This window comes from Macrobrachium rosenbergii, chromosome 52 (genome assembly GCF_040412425.1).
Source record: "Macrobrachium rosenbergii isolate ZJJX-2024 chromosome 52, ASM4041242v1, whole genome shotgun sequence".
Taxonomy (NCBI): domain Eukaryota; kingdom Metazoa; phylum Arthropoda; class Malacostraca; order Decapoda; family Palaemonidae; genus Macrobrachium; species Macrobrachium rosenbergii.
The window spans coordinates 15,771,921-15,794,150 of record NC_089792.1 but is presented as its reverse complement, the minus strand read 5'-3'; the positions used below and the strand labels follow the sequence as shown (position 1 = coordinate 15,794,150).

Genomic DNA, 22,230 nt, shown 5'->3' with positions numbered 1-22,230 from the left:
CACAGGTACAAAATGGTCTTTTTAGTGAGTATGTATGAAAACATGAGTTTAAACGTATTTAGTGTTGTGTGTGTTCCAGTATGAGAGCGTATGCCTTTGTGCAGTTTTTAACTTCATTTTCATTCATTCATCACCATACCGACTGACCTGTTTGGTCCCAGTGCTGCGCCTCTGGCCCAGACCTGGCGTTTCATCCAAATCCTTCGGGCCATCCCTATGAGAGCTGATAGTCAGCTCAGTGGTCTGGTTAAACTGTTTGAATAATAAAATAATGATACAAAATTGTCTAGAATATTCGCAGTTAATTTCAGACACAAGTTGATAACATGAAATGAAAAGTTTTGAGTGTCTGTGATATACGAAACTTGACTTTAGACTGTATGTAGTCACACATCTATTTCATATATGAATTAAGTATACACTGAGTTGTTTAAAAGAAATAAGTACGACGACACCTCATAAACAGAATAAATAAAGGTGTTAACAAGTAGAAATAGCACATTTGTGGACAGTTATGTACTAATAATCTGTAAATAAAATATTTAATAATTTTCATTTCAGTTTTTTGATGTCATGATGGTGTTCCTTTATCAAATTTACAAGCAATAAATCTTTATTGGTTCAGTCCTTGATGTATCTCAAAGTCTCAGTCAGGTCTAGTTTTGCTTCTGATCTCTTTCTATGTCCTTAATTACTAAGCGCCCTTTTCTTTGTGCTATCGTCGTTTCTCTATTTGTCATCTTAAAGACACGACCCCTGTGCTTGCATGCATTCGTATTTGTTGTCCTTGTGTGCGCAGTCCTATTTGATTCTCGTTATACCTGATTGGGTTAATAATGCGCAAATACATGTGTATGAATGTCGATGTGGGACGCTACACTTTTATTTATACTGTATAGTTACGCATACCATTTGTGGTGGTTTTATATAAATATGCAATGTACGGTACGACATTCAGCGCTATCAATTTTGATGATGTGCGTTCCTTGCATGTAAATACATAATACAAATATTATTATATATATATATATATATATATATATATATATATATATATATATATATATATATATATATGTATGTATATATATATATATGTTTATTTATTTATTTGTTTTTTTTTCTCTCTCTTTTGTAATGCTCAATGCGAGTACAGTAGTTTGTTTTTAGCTTCCTTCCTGGTAGGTTGTCACAGCCTTTTGCTTGTTCCTTTAGGATAGGTTTTAGTAATTTTATTCTGAACGTTTTATTGTAATTTTGATTTGTGGTTTTGATTTTATTAATTTACTGATTGCCATGGTCGCTGTTTGCAGCCTAGAAAATGCAACTATGAGGAGTTGTGAAACGCCGGGATATCATAATAAAATGCATAAGGACATTGCCTTTCCTCACCTGCCTTGGATTGTTCTTCGAGCTGTTGCTCTGAAATTTGCAGGCATATATATATATATATATATATATATATATATATATATATATATATATATATATATATATATATATATGTGTGTGTGTGTGTGTGTGTGTGTGTGTGTGTGTGTGTGTGTGTGTGTGTGTGTACTTTATAAAAGACTGTAGTAAAAGTTGAATGTAGCAATGACAGTGACCTACATTTTTTTTTTTTTGAAGCCACCGCAAAAGGGAAGAGGGACAGATAACGTATCAGAATTCATAGCCTGTTAATTCCAAATTCAAAATTATGCCATACAATAAAGCGTTTATTTGGTTTTGAACGAATTTAATTGATATCCAAAGCAATTAGTTGAAATTTATTGTCTGGGTCCAACGACAGCTAAATAGTACCAACAGCACTTTCATAGTACATTAACCGCGTTGTAATCTGATTTGATTTTAAACACATACAAGTGAATTCATGTATTCTGTCAGATTGCACTTTTGCTTGTTACTGTTTGATTGCTTTTCGTTTGATATTGTTATTAATATTGTTATTACAGATCATCACAGCGCAGTATCCAAAATGTGTCGACCATCCGGAACGGTGAGTGTTACACCTTTTGTTTATTCACAAATATATTTGTCAAAATTTAATGTTTCCACATACTCGTGTATACTGCCCTATGCGTTTTCAATCGAAACTTCATTCAGGTTGCTCTCACCTCTTAATATAGTATAGCAGTTTATGCACGATCTACGTCCACCTTGACAGATTAAATATCATACGTCGATAATACTGAAGTAGAAGTTTGAATGATTGGATGGACGATCAGATGTGAGGACATAGAATAGTAGAAACGCTTCAGCAAAAGAATAGTCATGGGTTCTGACATCCCCATCTAGAACGCTAAATTGATAAGTCACGTCAAATTCTAAGAGGAAATGAATGAGTGTGTCATTTCATCTGAAACGTCATTGCGGTATTTGTGGGTTCCAAAATAATATTCTCGTAATTACGTTGTCGTTATGAGACCTTTGATACGACTGAGAATTCTAAGATGCTTCTATTTTTGTGTTTTAGATTAATATTCAGAATCGGTATACAGCCATCGGGGGAATATACATTAATGATAATTGAAAGTAGATTTATGCAAATACATGGAACAACCATGTACGCTATTATGTATTCATAAATTTGTCAGAGTAGATGTATGATACCCCAAGGTTTATGCTTACAGTCTGAAGGACGAAACCTAATGATACAAAACCAGGTGCCTGGGATCCTGAGCAGTGCTGGTGTCGCGTCAGGTGTCGTGCGCATCTTTGAATGTCAATGCTGTTGGTAAAGTCATTATCTTTCTCCGAACATGCTACACTCCATGCATAGTGATGGGAGTACATGGCTATGCAGGTGATTCACTCCCGTGGAAATATACATAGAGATGTGGAACTAATCTTATAAGGATGATTAGTCTCTGATGTTTTCAAGTACCTGTGTTTGTACTGATATCAGTCCTTTGTATTTTGGTGCGTCATAAATAGAGTAGTCTAAATAACTGAAAACAAAATCGTGATAATTTTTGTCGATCTCTTCAATTTCCCGATGGATTTCTTAAATGTGTCCATTTTTTCGTCCTATGTCAGATCGAAGCCAGCGTTTGATTATTGGTAATGTTTTATAACAACTGTATCCTTTGGTCACTGATAAGCATGGTGCGTATGCCGTAAGTTTTACTGTGTCCAGTTTCGGCCTTGTGAGGGAGTATTTCTGTCTCCGTCGGTCTCAGTCGTAGTCGTGTACGACGAGATTCATCTCGTCGAAAATGGTCCTGTATACCAACGATGACGTGTACCTAAAATGGAAGAAAGTTATTGTCTCTCTCTCTCTCTCTCTCTCTCTCTCTCTCTCTCTCTTTTAGTGTAACAATATGAATAATTCCCAGTCTTGTGCTTTAGTCTTTTGGTCACACACACACACACATCAGTTTTGTGTACTCTAATAGCAACAATGACCGCTTAGCGTCTCCAAATCTCCAGTATTTTTGGATACACTTTCCACCGGAAGTCTTTTTTTGATCAGTCTAAAAGGAAATAGATAGAATGATATTCCATCCCTGGTTGACTCAAGCCAAAACCGCTTTGTAACGGGTTAAACCACTAACCTCAGTCTTCAAGCGAGAATGGGCTCGAATCCCATCACTGAAGGAGAATCTCTTTTTTAAAAATTATTCCAAGGATTTCAGTGACATGGGTGTCCAAAGATATTGGGAGACAGAAGAACTAATAGGTTATAGTGGCCATCACAGCACGTGGCTGTGTTGTACAGTACTAACGTAGTATTCCGTAAAAAAAAGGATGTTTGAGAATGAGTCCTAACAAAACAGCTTGTAGTGTCATCGGCTGTCAGTTAATTGGTCACCAGCGCATTACAGATGGAATGCAGCAGCCACTGCTGCCTCGTGATCTTGATATGTGTTGCTCATTGTTATTCGCGTTACTTGACCTCGGAATATCCAGAGATTCATAATGAAGTTTGGCTGCCACCGGTCTGTCGCCATGAGATGCATCACGCGTTGCTATTCTGTTATTTTTGGCTTTCTATTTGACTGTATTACGGTATCATATAGAGGTGGATTCGTCATAAATAAGTACAAAAACTTGTCAAAATTATGCTGTTCTTAGATCATGCGTCATAACCAATAAAAATTCCGCACAAAAAAAGACAAGGCATATTGAGAACCGTGATATTGCGTCATTGTAAGAAAAGGAAAATTGCTGGGCACATTCATGAACGATGGAATTACAGTAAAATTACAAAAAATGTCATTCATTGCACCGAACGCAGTCATTCAGTAAAAGGAAAATGTCGGGCAAAGTTATCAGAAAATGCAGTTTGTAACAGCCGTCGTGATAAGTATTGCCCATCACTAGAAAATGCTAGTGACAGCAAGCATGATTCGTGAATGGCTTTTAAGCATGTAAAAAATATATTTTTTTTGGGGGTAATTTATATTATTCTTAATATTTATTACAGTACACTGTATTAATTTAATATATGAGTTATTGCCGTTTATATTTATATCAAATAAAAATTATTACAACATTTATAAAATTATTATTTCAGAGTAATTACGTTTTTTTTATCGACGAAAATATATTCAGACGGATTTTATTCTTTGTCGTGAAAATTTCATCGAGACGAAAAGTTGACACGTTTTTTGTGAAAGCCATTATGCAGTCACAGATAAGTCGCACTTAATCTAAAAATTCTCCTCGAGATATTTAAGACGAGTTTTGCTAATGACTCATTCAGGTTCTGAAATTTTGTTAGCTTACTTCCTGCCAGAGTTTTTTTGCGCAGACGTAATGAAATATTGAAGTCCTTATTTTGTGTCAAGGTTTCGAGTTCATTTTAAGGGTGCGTCCACGCTACTGCAAAACATGTCGGTAACCTATAGCAAACACTTCGCAAACGGGTTGAATACAAGTTAACGACTTATTGGTATTCCTAGCCAGAGCGTCATGCGCTTTTCGAGCATTGGTCAAAGGTTCTTTCTGTACTCTTGTCGTTGAATTGTTTTCAACCTGTTTGAGATAAGGATGCAATATCTTGCCGACTTGTGTTGACGACATGTTTTACGACCTACTGAAATTATTTATTTTCTACCAAACTGCTATTAATTCAGGACACATAATGACAAGACGAATGTCTCCTTATGGTGTTCCTGAGCTTCAAATGATGGTGTTCCTGAGCTTCCTAGTTTGTAAAATCAAATCAAGACTAAGATATGCTAATATGAAAAGTAAATGGAATCGCCTCACCTTCCAGGGCAGAGTCTGTAGGCCTCTTCGCAGACTGGCCCCGTGAGGCCATCAACGATCGCCAGTGCTTTTTGGCATCTTGGCGAAAGGTCACCCGTTGAGTCATCTTCTCTGCAAGGAGACGGGAACAAGTCGAGTTAGTTCATGATCTCTCTCTCTCTCTCTCTCTCTCTCTCTCTCTCTCTCTTGAAATTCAGTATTTGCATGTTTACAAACTGGACGTGAATCCAGTGAAATGTTAATTACGTTTACGACTGAATAACCGTAAACGAGTTGGAAATAGTGATTAATCTTACCTGGTCTTGAATTATCAAGTATTGGATAATTCTGTCAATACCTTTATAGTTTATTTCTGAGAAACTGAAATATATATTAGAAATGAAAACGAAATCCCAACGTCATTTAGGAGTTTGCTTGTATCTGTACGAAGTATGTATGTATTGTAAAGGACTAGGATCATCTAAAAAATTATGCTGTTTTTTTCGTAACTAATAAGATATTTCATGTTTTCTCGTTGCCCATCAAGTTTTCCTTGTATCTTAAATCAGTGTAAAAACTTGAGAATGTTTTGTCCCCTATCTGTTTCATTTCTTAACACAACTGTTTCCCATGGTACGCTTATTCCCTAAATTCCAGAATTCAAGCTCAGAGCAGGAGCATTAAATAGGCAACCTTAGGAATTAAATGGCGATGATGATTTTCTTTCTAGACGGAGGAGAGGATCAATATCCAAATGGAAGGTTGTGAGAATATGGCCTGATTTTAAATTTTCCTTGTCTGGCGGTATTTTCCCATACAGTACTTATAGAGCAATATTTTCTATATCGAAAGTTCGAGAGTCTGCTGATTTCCCCATTGTTTTCTTTTTCAAATGATATACTTTATTTAAAGGACTGTTTGAAGCAGTTCTAAAACAAGAAGGGTTGATGTTTTTTGAAGATACATTATTAGTTTTCTGTGCGCTGTAGAATATTTTCTGGATGGGTTGAAAGCCTGAAATTCCGCAGTTCCCTGAAGTGTAACATCTTGAAGTATTCTTTCCACAGATGTGATGAATATCATTCATATTGCGGTAAAGGATAGTTAACGAATAAACTCTTCATCCATAAATATTTTTCTCACTTGTTTTTCTGAGGTGTTTACGCATTGTGAATATTACTTTCACTGTTTATTGCCTCTTATATCAAGGTGGTTCTTCTTCCTTCAGTTCTATTGATTTTATTTATTACAAACCTCCGAACGTGACCATGATCAGTTACTGTGATAATGATAGCAATAAAAATAGCCAATGATGGTAGTTTTTTCTGAATTAACAGTGGTGTTATAATAATGACATATATATATATATATATATATATATATATATATATATATATATATATATATATATATATATATATATATATATATACACACACATACACATATGTATTGTACTTATACTGTATGTGCATATGAGAGTGCGCGTGCGTGTTTGTGTGTGAGCGTGTGTGTGTGTGTGTGTGTGTGATGTGTATGTGTGAGTGAGTGTGAGTAGCATGTGATATAGGTCTTTATGCATGCAAAAGTCGAACACAGGTCTGGATGCTTGAATTATACATGTATGTGAAAGAACCAGAGAAATTGCTCCAAGGTAACGGAATCCTTCCGCCATTATCATCTAATCTTTTCATGCTGAATGCAACTTCCTGTTTTACGAATGCCTCTCTTCACCGGTTGCTTAATTCACATTTTACACCGGAAACACCAAGCTTACATCCACAGGACTTTTTAAAGAGCTGTAGTGTCTGGAATTTTCCTCTCTCTCTCTCTCTCCCTATCTTTCTTGCGTTGAGGAATATAAAATAGAAAAGGGAAGGTTTAGGCCATGATCAGCATTTTATTCCTGTGTAAGAAAACTATATGTTACCTGAAGAGGACACAGTACAGCAACGCGAGAAATAATAATTCACGTGTGTTGAGTGGCACACACACACAAACACACGCATATATATATATATATATATATATATATATATATATATATATATATATATATATATATATATATATATGTGTTTGTGTGTGTGTGTGTGTGTGTGTGTGTGTGTGTGCGTGTCTTTCTGTATATGCATCTAAATAGATATCTTCTGAATTGGATATACTGTCGTAGGTAAGTGGATCGTGAATAATACAGTTTCCATCGAAAACTGTAATTGTTTAGGAGGACGTAGAAATGAAAGGATTTCCAGAGCCTTTATTAAACTTCTTCATAGTCTGTGTATTCTCAAATTCAGTTGCGAATTTGACTAATTGTTTAATGTGCCCATCCCTTCAGTTCAAGTAATACCAGACTCTTTTGTACAGTTTCGTCTGTCTTTTGTTTTCTAAATGTCATATAGGAAGGAACTGCAAGCACCCCTTTTTGGTGACAAGAGGTGATTGATGCAGTAGCTTTTCATCTAAGATTACGAAGGGTCCGTGTGATTGTGACGACCCGGTCAAAACACACTGTTGCAGTTAATTTATAGAAGATCTTATTCCCTTTGTTTGAGCAACATTTTTTGTAGGGAAGGGATTGACTGGTCGATTTACGAAATTTAGTATGTCAGACCAAGCAATGGGTCACTTTCAGCGCTTTAGACAGTGAACAGAGGGAGTTGGAGTGGCTGGACAGCAAGATAGATCCTGAAAATACAGGAGATTAAGTACAAGGATGTAAATGTGGAAGTGGGAGGAAACCCCACAGTTGCACTAAGAACTAACAGTTCGAGATGCTGGACAGAGAGATTGAAGAAAGGAAGCGGGAATCTAGGTGAAGTGAAAGGCTAGAAAGTGGATTCAGCTAGGAGCCGAAGGAACACTACAAACACTCTTCTTTATCGCGTACAGTGCACCACGTGAGGTGCACCAACGACATTAGCCTTCTAAGGTGCTGTTGGGAAAAGCAACGCTACGTTTTAGAGGAGTGACTACAATAAAAAAAAAAAACATTAAAGTTTTACCGGTTAAAGGACACTTTTCGTGGCAAAACATTTATGTGGTCCTATTCCTTTAATAATAATAATATATATATATATATATATATATATATATATATATATATATATATATATATATATATATATATATATATATATATATATATACATATACATATATTTATTTATTTATTTATTCATACGCATTAGTCGTACAGATAAAGCGGACTCCTAAATGGCAGTGCATTGAAAATCCCTGGACTACTGCACGGTCCAGACACGCAAAACTCGTAACCCTGTAATTGCCTAAATTGCCTTCTGAAAAGTGGGAAACAGACTATTTGCTAACCTAAACAAGGCTCTGATGGCTTCAATGTGCATCTCAGTCAAGGGGTCGACCTCCTCGGGAGCCACTTCTTCGTCTGGGTTCGTGTCGTAGGAAACATCTGGTCCCCTTGGCAGGTACTTGTCGCTGGTTTTGGCTGCGTTCTCCATCTCGCACAGGAAGCGCCTCGTGCACGGCATCAGCGCCACCTCAGGATGCTGTTGGGTTGTTAGAGAAGAGGATTTCAGTACGGGTCCTAAATTAAGTTTAACCAGACCACTGAGGAGCTGATTAACAGCTCTCCTAGAGAGGGCTGGCCCGAAGGATTAGACTTATTTTACGTGGCTGAGAACCAGTTGGTTACCTAACAACGGGACCTCTTTGGGGCTGTGGCTTCATATACAGTGGGTGGTTGGATGCAAGTAAATTGTGAATCTTTGTCTATATGTGTATGTATGCATAATATGTATATGTATATATATATTTATGTGTGTGTTTGTGTGTGTATATGTATATGTGCATTTATGTATGCGTTCACAATTGGGAGCATACTTTCACTCATACACACACATATATATATATATATATATATATATATATATATATATATATATATATATATATATATATATATATATATATAATATATATGAAATTTTATATATGCAGATCGAGTCAGTGTAAGTAACGTTTTGAATGCCACCCCATTGCTGCTGAACAAATTTATACAACTGTTATAAGTTTTCCCCAAGTTCTTTTAGACAACATTTCATTCGGTCAGTGAGTAGAAATCATAGTACACTTGTTCTTGTGATGAGGTTAATGAGGCGTTATCCACTAGGCCATAGTAAAAAAGGAAAATGAATGAAAGTAAATTAAACTTGAAACTTCGGCTGGTATAGGACGTGACAAGCCAGTTACTCAGGTTACAGTATATGCTGATAACGCCCTTGCTTTCCACCTTATCACTGGTTCGATCCATGATGAATTTATTTCTGTTATTCAGGGTTGTTCTTATTTGAAGTGATTTGCTTGGGTCATTGCTAGTCGGGAAGTTGGGGAAAATGCTGGTATGCAAGCAGTTCTTCAGGAAATTCAAAGAGTTGTCTCAGGTTCCAACTTCTTTTAGATTAGTGGATAACGCCCTTGCTTTCCACCTGAGAGAGTTCGATCCTCGACGTGATCTATAGTAATATATACATATTTTATATTATATTATATAATATATATATATATATATATATATATATATATATATATATATATATATATATATATATAATCTGGTGGTGCAGGAGAGTGGGCTGAACAAATTTATACAACTGTTATAACAGTTCTTTTGCCTCAGTCAGTGAGTACATAGTACACTTGTTCTTGTGATGAGGTTAATGAGACCTGGATAGTAAAAGGCAATGTAAGTAAATTAAAACCGTGTAATCAGAAATATCACCGTCCATGATGAAGGTTGTTCCTTTCTAAGAATTCTGAAATTCAAAGAGGTTTTATAACCAGAGCCCATCTAAGCTTAATTTGGGAAAGGTTGACTTTTGTCTCGCCTTGGATGCCGGGGAACCATAATCAGATATTCAGATTGGTGCGAGGGTTTTTAAGTTGATGTTCCTTTGGGCCTTTTTCAGATTGGTGCAGGATGTCTTTGGGGTAGGTTGGGGCCACTTATTGTTAACAGACCCTTCATGGAGGCGGAATTGTTTTTTAGCATATGTCTAATAGTTTTCAGTGTTTGTGGAGTCTTTCGGGCAATGTATGGAGTTCTTAAATTGTTGGTCGATATAATATCCAAACAGCTTAGTTTCCATGGTTATCTTACCGAAGATATGAGGGAAGCATCAGGAAAATCAATCAGCTTAAGGATCACTGACGTGAAAGGGTTTCTGATTATGCAATCTGCCTTGCCGCCCACAAGTTTCAGTAAAATCAGGTCCTTGAAAACTATTAACCCTGACACTCAAGAAAACGAGAGAATTATCGTAACAGCTCTTTAGGCTTGTTTAGTATTTAATTGAATAATAAAGTGCTTAGGAGTTTATACATAAGATAACAGACAAAATTGAACACAGTCATTAGCATCAAAAGTTTGTATATATATATATATATATATATATATATATATATATATATATATATATATATATATATATATATATATATATATATATGTATATGTATATAATATATATGTGTGTGTATGTGCGTGCTTGTAAAGGGGTGCATCAAAAGGAATTTGCCTTCCGATTCATATCTGTTATCGGTAAATGCATTAATTTCACTGTTGGAATAGTACGAAATCAGATGTTGTATCAAAACAGTTGCTAATTACCTGGTATAACGTTTTATTGTCGTATAAAGCGATGGCGTTCGGGTGTGGTTCCAGCTCCCTCTTCTGCCTACTCCAGAGGTCTTTGAAAAAGCTGTTCATGTCGATGGGAAAGACCCCTTGGGTACTGATCAGCATCAGCTGAGGAAGATTGAAATACTTGGTTAAAAGTGTCCTGATTCTATTCTGTATTTTACTACGAAAACATAAAGTAATTTATGACGGTGTTTGGTTAGAGAGGATTAGTGAACCGAGCAGCATTGCATATTCAACCTCAAGTTAATTGATTCGGAGACTGTCGCCCTTTCCCACGCTCTTCACAAGCTGGCCACTGCACAGGTGTGATCAGCTTTCCATTGGCAATTGATTGAATTGGTAACGGCTTGTCTGAGACTGAAAGCGCATGGTGCTCAAACCGTTCCATTGGTAGAATTAAACCGTAACACTGAACTACTCCCTGTCTGTGTGTATGGGTTTGTATATGCTGATTACATAATTGTAAACATTTATTTTCTGTGTTTGTATGGTTATTTCATATGCGTGCATTGAAGCATTTTCCCGAGATGTAACCGAGTACTGGGACCTTTCCCTAAAAAAAGCGGGACGCCATATCATAAAAATTGACTATAGAATTTTCTTGAAAATAATCTCATTATGTTTTCCACACTCAAAGTACTCTGGAAGTACTAATCTAATCAAACCTAACCTAACCTAGGGGAATGGCAAACAAAACCAGGGCTGGTGCAATACTAGCATATATCTCAGGAATTTGCTGTCGGGAAGATGAGAAAATATTTTCCATTAAAGAAAACTGTATGGGGTTGGACATTAAAAATGATATCTCAAAATGCCACCGCCTGAAAAAGAATTGCATTATAGGTCTTTGATGGCTCGTTATGAACCTAGATTTGGGAAAGAAATGGGAAGTAAATGGATTAACAAGATATACTTGTAGATGTAGAAATGTATGCACCTGATATTGTGACCATTCTTGTGATATGGCGTGGGCTGGGAGACAAAATGAAAAATTTAACGAAATGTTTCAAATGATTATTTTTCAATTATAAAATTATTGATTGTACAGTTAATGTAAAGCAACTGAGATAGTACGAGGATTCATTTCACTGGTTTCAGTTACAACTAAAATGGTGATGCTGTTTTCCACGCCTATCCCTCTGACAGGTTAACCTGAGAAAAACTATTATGAATGATTTGTGTTCAGGTTTTTGTGTGTACGAATTTAAGGTTTATTAGCTAAGGAACATCATAATGGTGTTAATAATTGTTACTAAGGATGAGATTAGCGTTGTACATTCGTACCACTATTGATCAAAATTAGCAGGTTCTTATGTCTCTTCCCCGGCCTCGGTCTTCACCATTATAGCATCTCATACAAAATAATGCTGGTAATGAGGGCTTCCGTCAGGACTGTCGCCATTAATGTTTTTTCCTTGTCCTTCGGTCATGGAGACGTTTGTGGCTCGCCCCAGTAGCAGATTAAATATTAGGTTTCGTTTTCTGTGGTTATATTTATATCGCTGTTTTTGAAGAGATTTTACTACGCAATTCATCGTTGGTATAAACTCTTAGATTTATTTTAAACCCTTTTTTTAATACTGTTGGTCATATATTTTTTCATTCCCCCAAATAAGCTTGTGGATACCTGAAGGATTTAAACGTATTCTGCCACACGGAAACGGTGTAATTGTGTCAGTACAGAGCAATACAAATAAAAGCCCACTTATGACTCTGATGCGCGCGCGCACGCACACACACACACACACACACACACACACACACACACACGCAAAACATTATCATCACTCAGCATCGTTTCCAACGACGCGTTACTTGCTTTTTATATATATATATATATATATATATATATATATATATATATATATATATATATATATATATATATATATATATACACACATATATATATATATATATATATATATATATATATATATATGTGTGTGTGTGTGTATGTGTGTGTATATGTGAAAAAATAAATGATAAAATATGAGACTGGGTGTAGGTCTTGACCGGTTTCGACTTAGCAATAAAGCCGAAGCTGGTCAGGACCTACACACACTCTCTTTTGTCCACCTGTGGTGATGATTATAAACATACAGTATATATATATATACATATATATATATATATATATATATATATATATATAATATATATATATGTGTGTGTGTGTGTATATGTGCAAGTATCCATATATGTATGTATTCTCTTTTGCTTACAGGGATTGGGACTACGTGCTTGCTCACTGTATTCGTATGGTGGAAAACATATGCATAAATAGTGTAAATACAGCACTGAAATCTGGTCTTCCTTCAGTTTGCAGATAATTTCCGACACCCTTCACTTCCTTTTGTTCCTTTTGGCCGGATCACCCCAAAAAATAGAGGAAGAAAAAATCCAGATGCATCATCCTGCCTCGATGATTTTCCTGGAAATAGCTGGAAGGAGATTAGAGGCGGAGATTATTATTTTTTTTTTTCATCTTTTTTCTGCCTTTCATCATCATTTTTTTATTATTACAATTTCTAATGATAATTTTAGGCGTGTTGCAGTGCTAATGTTGTTTATTTCTTTCTTTTTCTTTTTAACTTTTGATAAATTTTATTTTTCGATTCCATGAAGTTTTTTGAGCTTTTGTCATTTGAAAACGATTTTATGATACATTACTCTTTGATTTATTTTTGCGACACACTTCCTATACAGTGACAGCTCTCTCTCTCTCTCTCTCTCTCTCTCTCTCTCTCTCTCTCTCTCTCAGTGAGGAGCAGATGATCTTCATTTAGTTACGAAAACTGAAACACATTTGTTATTTTTTTTTTTCTTAGCTGACGGTAAATATCTGCAGCCGACGTCATTGGAGCTAGTCGTGATTAGCTGCTCATGCTGCTTGGCACCCATCACAGGGTGTAGTGTTATCGGCTGGGGATATTTAACGTGATCTCCAAAAGCAACTGTTTATTGGTAACGAATGTACATGTTTAAGGAGTTACCTCGAGTGCACATTCTTCATAGCAAGCTGTATAATTCTTTGTAACTAATAAAGCAGACTCATTTCGGTCACTAAATGCCACTGTTGGAAACTTCTACTTATCCATAAATCTCTGTGTGCTTAATGGTACCCTTCAAGTCCGAAGTAAGGAATTAAGAAAAGAAAAAAGACAAATTCTGCTATGTAAATCTTGAGAGAGAGAGAGAGAGAGAGAGAGAGAGAGAGAGAGAGAGAGAGAGAGAGAGTGTGTTAGGTCCTGTCATACGACATTCAACTTATTAAATTTAATGGGACGACACTGGCTGGTCTTGATGTGATGTGTATATATATGTTATAAATATATATATATATATATATATATATATATATATATATATATATATATATATATATATATATATATATATATATATATATATATATATATATGTATATATATATATATATATATATATATTATATATATAACATCCATTAGTGATACTATTTTGTTTGAAATGTTTGAGTAAGGGATACTAGTCACAGTAGTGATTTGATTATGTTATAGATATAATCTCAAGAATAATAAGATTTGTGTGTTATGTAGTGAGTTCCTGAAGTCCTTAGGCAATTCCTTACTATAGACATCGATTTAGTGCTAGATATTTTTATTCTATCTAAATAGGAAACTCTCTCTTCTCTCTCTCTCTCTCTCTCTCTCTCTCTCTCTCTCTCTCTCTCTCTCTCTCTCTGGCTATTCCCTTTCCCATTAACCATGATGGTCAAAAAATTGTCTTTCACTATCCTCGTCTTTTGATATGTCACAGGCAAAAAACAAAATCATTAATTTTTTATTCCTATGAATAATTGATCTCTCCATGTCTCCGTCTCTCTCTCCCTCTTTGAAATATATATATATATATTTTTTTTTTCTTCCCTTATCATGGTGGGTGATTCTGATTGGGTTTTTTTCTATTTCCGTCTTTTTTTCTACTTTCCTATCATTTTTTTACTTTCCTACCTCACGACGGAGTTTCGTGTCGTCGTCTATGATTCCCATTTATTTTTTCTTTCCTCTCTTTCTTGGATAGTTTTAAAAGTATTTTTTTTTTCTTATTGGCTTCCTTTGATGGGACTCCATTTCTCGCAGGAGGTGCCATATTTTTTGAGTCATAAAAACTTCTGAGGATCGGTTCATTTTCCGAAAAAGGACACTCGTATAGTTGAGCGTGGCTCAAGATGCTGCCGTATTCGGAGGCTCTTTACCCACTTCACTTAATTTTATGAAGTCCTGCTTTCTTCTACATTTGACCCTTTCACAAATTTCTCAGTATATCGAATTAAATAGACTGCAGTAATTGAATGATTGCACTCACACACAAACCCAGACACACAGACATATATATATATATATATATATATATATATATATATATATATATATATATATATATATATATATATATATATATTATCGTATCGTTTGAAAAATTCTCCCAGTGGGTGACTGAATTACCTTTGGTCTCTGCTTGTTACGTTCCAAAGTAGCATGAAGAAGTAAATGGGATGTTTTAAAAAAAACGATTATTGTGATTATTTACATCATGTCAGATATTTGAGAGAATTCTCGGGCAAGGACCAAAAATCAAGTTTTGTTTGGGGTCAGTATCGGCATGATTTGTCTCATTTATCAAAAATTGCTTTTTATAGAGTACAAAATTGCGAAAAACAGGATTATATTTTGCTTAAACCCCCTGAAACCCATCTATACAATATATAAAATAGGCAGTATAGACTAGAGTTCCATGTTGGCAGAATACGCTTCCTGCTGGAGAATGAGTGACGTTCTTAAAATATTAGAGTAGTCAATTGCAGTAATGCTGTCCTGCAAGAGGAAGATCACGGATTTAAAGAGTGGCCAGGGTGTCTTATATGATTCTTCAAGTCACATTACTCTTGTTCCCTTGGATCCCATGTAAAAAAAATATTACATGCCGTTTTATAATGGCATTGAAGAACCCAAGAATTGCAAGAAATTGTATAGGATCTTTTACTCTGAAAATCCAGAAGAAATTTTATTAGAATTAATATATACAGTTTATTTCAAAACCACCAACCTCTCTTGCTGAAATCAACGAATCTCATTTTTTAGAATGATTTTGGAAAAGGATACAGTCATTCAATTGCTGCTGTGAGATATATAGAGCTCGTTGAGTAATGAGTGTGAAAGGAAATGGTGTAATGAAATACTATGGATATCATTAGATTCTACAGAAAATTTCCCTTCATGTGATTCACTTCAATTGAAAACTTATGTTGTAGAATCATTTGCTTGAGCTTTTTTTTTTTTTTTTTTTTTTTTTTTTTTTTTTTCAGAAAAATGTGTATTACTGAACTCTAATTTTCTCATTATTTTCATGATATTGTAATACGTGGGTGCAGTCCTTAATAACAATGTCTACCACAGAAGCCTTTGAATGAGCATTCTTTTGCCAAGTTAGATATTTACTTAGCAAAGTTGTCAGCATGGAAAAATAAGCTAGGAACCAGAGTAATAATGACTTTGGTATGAGGGATGATATGACCAGAGATGAGCATCCTTCCCCTGAATTTTTTTCAGACGTGTTCGGTTTCCGTCTTTGTGGTGTGGTCTATCCGCACAAGTTTTAATTACACGAAATGTACGAAAAGAAAAAAACTAACAAGCCTCCTTTAGGGGGAGGAAGACAAAAAAAGGATCTCTGTGGATCAATAGGCTACCTCACAACCGCAAGTTGACTTCAGTGTTTCGATGGAGCAGCTTCACAAGTAAGTAGCTCTCTCTCTCTCTCTCTCTCTAGCTCTCTCTCTCTCTCTCTCTCTCTCTCTCTCTTGTCACAAGTATGATGAGTTTTTCTCTCTCTCTCTCTCTCTCTCTCTCATCACAAGTATGATAGTTTTCTCTCTCTCTCTCTCTCTCTCTCTCTCTCTCTCTCTCTCTCTCTCTCAATTTCTCTCTCTCTCTCTCTCTCTCTCTCTCTCTCTCTCTCTCTCTCTCTCTCTCTCTCTGTCACAAGTATGATAGTTTTTTTCTCTCTCTCTCTCTCTCTCTCTCCTCGTCACAAGTATGATAGTTTCTCTCTCTCTCTCTCTCTCTCTCTCTCTCTCTCTCTCTCTCTCTCTCTCTCTCTCTCTCTCTCTCTCTCTCACCTTGATGAGAGCAAGTATGATCAGAAGAGCTCCTGTCTCGTCTACTTGGAGGGCACTGTTTCCCATTGATATAAAGGTGTAAGTGATGAAGGAAGACACCATAGGTAGGACGATACCTACGAAGAATATGATGACCTTCTGATGCATTTTTGTCGGTGTCTTGCTCCTGTTCAAGAGAAAAAGAAGACATTGTTAAATTATTACTGTCAGGTTATGCGGTAGAAATTCATTGCAATATATGCTTGATACTGGGTTACTGTGAAAAAATATCAGTTACTGTCAACTTACAGGTGGTTTGTAATTGAAAAAATTATTTCATTCGGTGTATACTGCTGCTGTTTTATTCAGTATACAATGGTCATTTTACCTGTTTTGAAAAGAATGCAGTGAGCCAGTGGGGGACTTATAAGAATGTTGATAAAGATAAAAGAGGCTTTTATGGTTTTTTTCATATGTATATATATATATATATATATATACATACAATATATATATATATATATATATATATATATATATATATATATATATATATATATAAAGAGAGAAAGAGAGATAGAGTTATATTTACATATATATAATCAAGATGATGATTACTATCAATTATACCTACCTTAGCAAATGATTCGCAATTGTTTTCCCATTTTTAGTAAAGTTACCCCGTCCTTATTCTTTCAACATTTTACATGAAAAAACTGTCATCTTGTCATCACCGAACAGTTGTCAACCTCTGATACACCATCAGGTTCGATTGAAACAAGGCTTCTGGGAGGAGCTAGCAAAAGAACCACTTCGGTAGAATTTACGTTTTTAGTTTTACTTCCTTCCCTCACGAGGAAATCAATCCTTCATTTGCCACGATATAAAGGTTTCGTGTCTGTTCCTTTAGGTTACAGCAATACACGAAAAAAAACGAGGGTTCCCCTTTTCTTTTCCAGAAATGAAAGCGTTTCGGTCTGAACTTCGTTTTTGTTATTGTGCGGTTTTGTACATTTATCATCCTTTTGTGGTACGTTTAAAAATTGTACTTGAATTATCAGCTGATGATATCATTATTTAGTGCAGTTTCTCATTTTGTTGCATAAGGTAACACCTGATTAATTGAATAGAGAGAGAGAGAGAGAGAGAGAGAGAGAGAGAGAGAGAGAGAGAGAGAGAGAGAGAGAGAGAGAGCTATTGCTGTTATTCTGATGGTATTGGAGCCTTCAAGTTTGTTATAAACTGTGTATGCTGCCATATTAATGATCAATTAAAGGAGTGGGTGCATCAAAGAAATCGTATATTTCTAGTTTAAATTAAGCATTTGCCGTAATCAAAGAAAGAAAGGAAGGACTTTGTAGAGAAAAATAGGTTGAGTGACTTTTGCCAGACTAAGGGTATTAGAAGACCTTGGCACACGAGAGGTCAAGAAAGTGCGAAAAAAAGTAGTCAGTAAAGATTTCATACAATTGGAAAATGAGTTGCAACAAACATGTTTACATCCATTTTCTTTTCAATAATCGGTAGCCTACCTATAAGGCGCGCTCGCTCGTAAACTATATTTGTCGTGTGTGTGCACGATATATTCAAATTACATTCTGCATGCTGTTGAGACCGAGAGCAGGGGAACAAACCCAGATATACTTGATAAATACTGATAAATAAATTTCTCAGTTTTTTTTTTTTTCCTGTGAAGTCTGATGATGATGATGTTTGTGATGTCGGCTGTTTCAAAGGAAGTGATGACATTGCAACTTGGCACTGTATAAGAGTGTCACGTGAGTTTAGAAAAGCAAGTTCATGTACCTTTTATGAAAAAAGATAGAAGAATAACTGAATATCCTCATAATTCTCACTGTATTAAAATTATTTTATTTCAAAACAAGGAAGCAAATAAAGAAATAGAACATTCGGAATATTAATAAATACTTTTCCTTCATAATTCACGAGTTACCCGAAATGATCATAAATACGGTACAAATGAAATTATACATTTTAAATGAAATTATATTCAATAGTTTCATAACGGTAATCTTTGCGATAATCTTTATGATAATGGCGAGTGATTCACGTATTTTGGACAACATGGCGAGGATTCACATAAATAGGGCAACATGGCGAGTGATTCACATATGTAGGTGGATTCACATATGTAGGACAACATGGCGAGGGATTCACTTATGCAAGACAGCATGGCGAGTGATCGATACGTGTGTTTCAGGAAAGTTAGGATAATGTGGTTTTTTGTGCGAAATATATTTAAAGGGGATTTAGACAGTTCAAGCGAGTAGACTTGTAAAAAAAACTGCAATTAAGGCTTGAATCATTCATGAAACAGTAATTGATCGAAAGATGATTAATAAAAGAAAAGAAATAACCGATATTTAAACAATAAACTGTAAAGAAAACCCTCAGATCCTTTATCGTGCTTAATCAACCATCATTTTTAATTATTATAGTTGAATATAAGTTCCAATGATAGATAAAACACTAAAATAAGGAAAGGAGTATATAAAATTAAAAGCCACAGAAAAACGCTTGGAGAATTATCAAAAAAAAGTAACGCAAGATATTATAGTTTCCTGTGACTCCGGGTGCGACCATCGTTCGGTGTACAGCAACTCCACCTTATGGCCTGCTGTTCGCCGTGAGGTCTAGACCAGCTGATTTTCTACGCCGGTGACTGACGTGACTTCTTTTTCGTTTTTGTTTGTATGTTTTTTGTTTGTTACACATTCACTTTGTATGTGTGTGGTGTTTGTTGTATTGATTTGGCGCTCTCTCTCTCTCTCTGTATGTTTGCCGGTTTAAACCCCCTCTCTCTCTCTCTCTCTCCTCTCTCTCCCTCTCTCTCTCTCTCTCTCTCTCTGTGTCCTCTCAGTATAAAATAAATTTTATTTCTTTTTTAAAAACAAGAAACACTCTCTCTCTCTCTCTCTCTCTCTCTCTCTCTCTCTCTCTCTATATATATATATATATATATATATATATATATATATATATATATATATATATATATATATATATATATATATATATATATATATATATATATATATATATATATATATATACATACAGTATATAACACACAAACACAATTTCCAATTTATGTCGCCACTCTGTTTTGTTTTTGTTTCTAAATGATTAATGCCAAATGATTAATTCGGTTTTTACACACTTGAATGAAAAGTCGCTAAGGAATAATTAATCCAATTATAGTAATAACAATGTTTCTAGAAACCCTTTAGAATGTACGTTAATAAAGTTAGTTAATAATAATAATAATAATAATAATAATAATAATAATAATAATAATAATCTAATTAATATTTTTTCTTGGCATAATTTTGTATTAAATGTTCGAAGATGATCTGAAACCGAATCTAAAGAATGTCAACAAAAATTCTTGGGGATAATGATGATAGCATGAGTCTGTTTTTCCTTTCTTATGTTGTCCAAGGCAGCTTTTTCTCATCTAGTGATGCCTGACCTCTCCTTAATGGTCGTAAATCCTTCTTGCTTTTGTTGTATTTGACGGTAAAACCGTTTCATTGTGTAATTTTCTTTTCTTCTTGTGGACAGTTTGCTTAAAAATAAAGGCGAAAGATCTCGTACTTCGGCATTTCCATTCCTTTATGGCCAGATACTCAGATTATATTTTGTATAACGTTTTGCTTCCCGTGACATAAGATATATATAGTATATATATACATATGATATATATATAATATATATATATAGTATATGTATATATATATATATAATTGAATCGAAAATTGGAACGTGATGTGTATAAATAAAGGCAAATGCCACGAAGGAAAGAGTGAAACTACTCCGTTGTTTCACTCTTTCCTCCTGACATTTGTCATTATATATATATATATATGTATATATATATATCTTTATATATATATATATATATATATATATATATATTATATATATATATATATATATATATATATATATATATATATATATATAGATAGATATGTATGTATGTACGTATATGTATATATATTTTATATATAGATATGTGTGTCTGTATGCATGCATAGACAGGTAGGAAGATTGATAGATAGATAGATGTATGCCTTTAAAATAGATATGGCATTCAGTTTTTGTATTGGTTTTTTAATTTCCGTAGTTTTTCTTTCTCCTACTGATACGCTATAATTTGACCCAAGTACTGTACGTTGGAGAACAGGAGGGACACGGGAAGCAATACCCGTAATATTTCAGCGGAACGTATAGTACACTCGACTCCTTTCGCCTCCGGTACAAACATCTTCAGAGCAAAATGACTGGAAATGGTTGGTTGGTGGCTGCTTTGGATTAAGCCGGCTTTGTAGATGCCAGCTCAGCCCCTTACCTAATGGAAGTTGATTAGGCAGAGTGATAAAAGTTTATTGCCATGTATGCCCTCAAGGAGTGGAATAATCAAGATCTAAATGGGCAATCAGTGACCAAGGTGAGGTTGAGAAGTCCTTACGTTGGTTGTAGGAACTGAAAACGTCGATTTTGATAGATACATATACGGGTTTATATTCTTTCGCAAATTATTCTTGATGGCTTACTGATGGATTTTATATTTTGTACTCACACTGTTCCTGTAGAGTAGACAAATTTTGTCTACTGGTTCTCTCCTTCACACCGTTTCTAAAGCTCCCTTTTGAAAGCTGCTGTTATCTATCATCTTGTTTACTTTCTGGTTGGTGGCGACCTGATTAGAACATTGAGGAACGGTTCTAATGATATGGGGATTAATAACAGTGTTGGGGTAATTTTTCATCCATTCATTAATTAATGTCCTTCCGATACATCCCAGGGTTCATTGGCACACTGGTAACTCACCTTGCAACACCCTAGCTGTCCTGAGTATCTAGAAAAGAAGGGGTTCAGGCTCTGCCGAAGTCCGTAGTGAATTTAAGACCTGGATCATTAGATGGGGTTATTTTAAGGCTGTTGATGCATAAAAGGCCAGGGACTGTCACAAAAACTTCGTCTGTGTACCAAAGGTATAGCACTGACTAAAGTGTATATAGATATATATATATATATATATATATATATATAATCGATTATTATAAGGTGTGTGTGTGTGTTTGTGTATATATATATATATGTGTGTGTGTGTATGTGTATGTATGTTTGAGTGTCTGTGTAGGTGTAGGTGTCTGACCCTGTGTGCGTTTATGGTGGTACAGTTGGT

The 22,230-nt window shown here is 35.0% G+C and overlaps 1 protein-coding gene across 1 annotated transcript in view; it reads right to left on the bottom strand.

The window, feature by feature from the left end:
* Window positions 1–1,612: 1,612 nt before the first annotated feature.
* LOC136833714 (uncharacterized) overlaps window positions 1,613–22,230 on the bottom strand; it is a 40,298-nt gene continuing 19,680 nt past the window's right edge. The window contains exons 2-6 of the mRNA XM_067095924.1: window positions 17,037–17,202; window positions 10,841–10,978; window positions 8,527–8,720; window positions 5,218–5,328; window positions 1,613–3,248 (exon numbers count right to left, since the gene is read on the bottom strand). Coding sequence (XP_066952025.1) covers window positions 3,179–3,248; window positions 5,218–5,328; window positions 8,527–8,720; window positions 10,841–10,978; window positions 17,037–17,183 — 660 coding nt within the window. The 5' untranslated portion in view covers window positions 17,184–17,202 and the 3' untranslated portion in view covers window positions 1,613–3,178. The remainder of the gene's footprint in view (window positions 3,249–5,217; window positions 5,329–8,526; window positions 8,721–10,840; window positions 10,979–17,036; window positions 17,203–22,230) is intronic.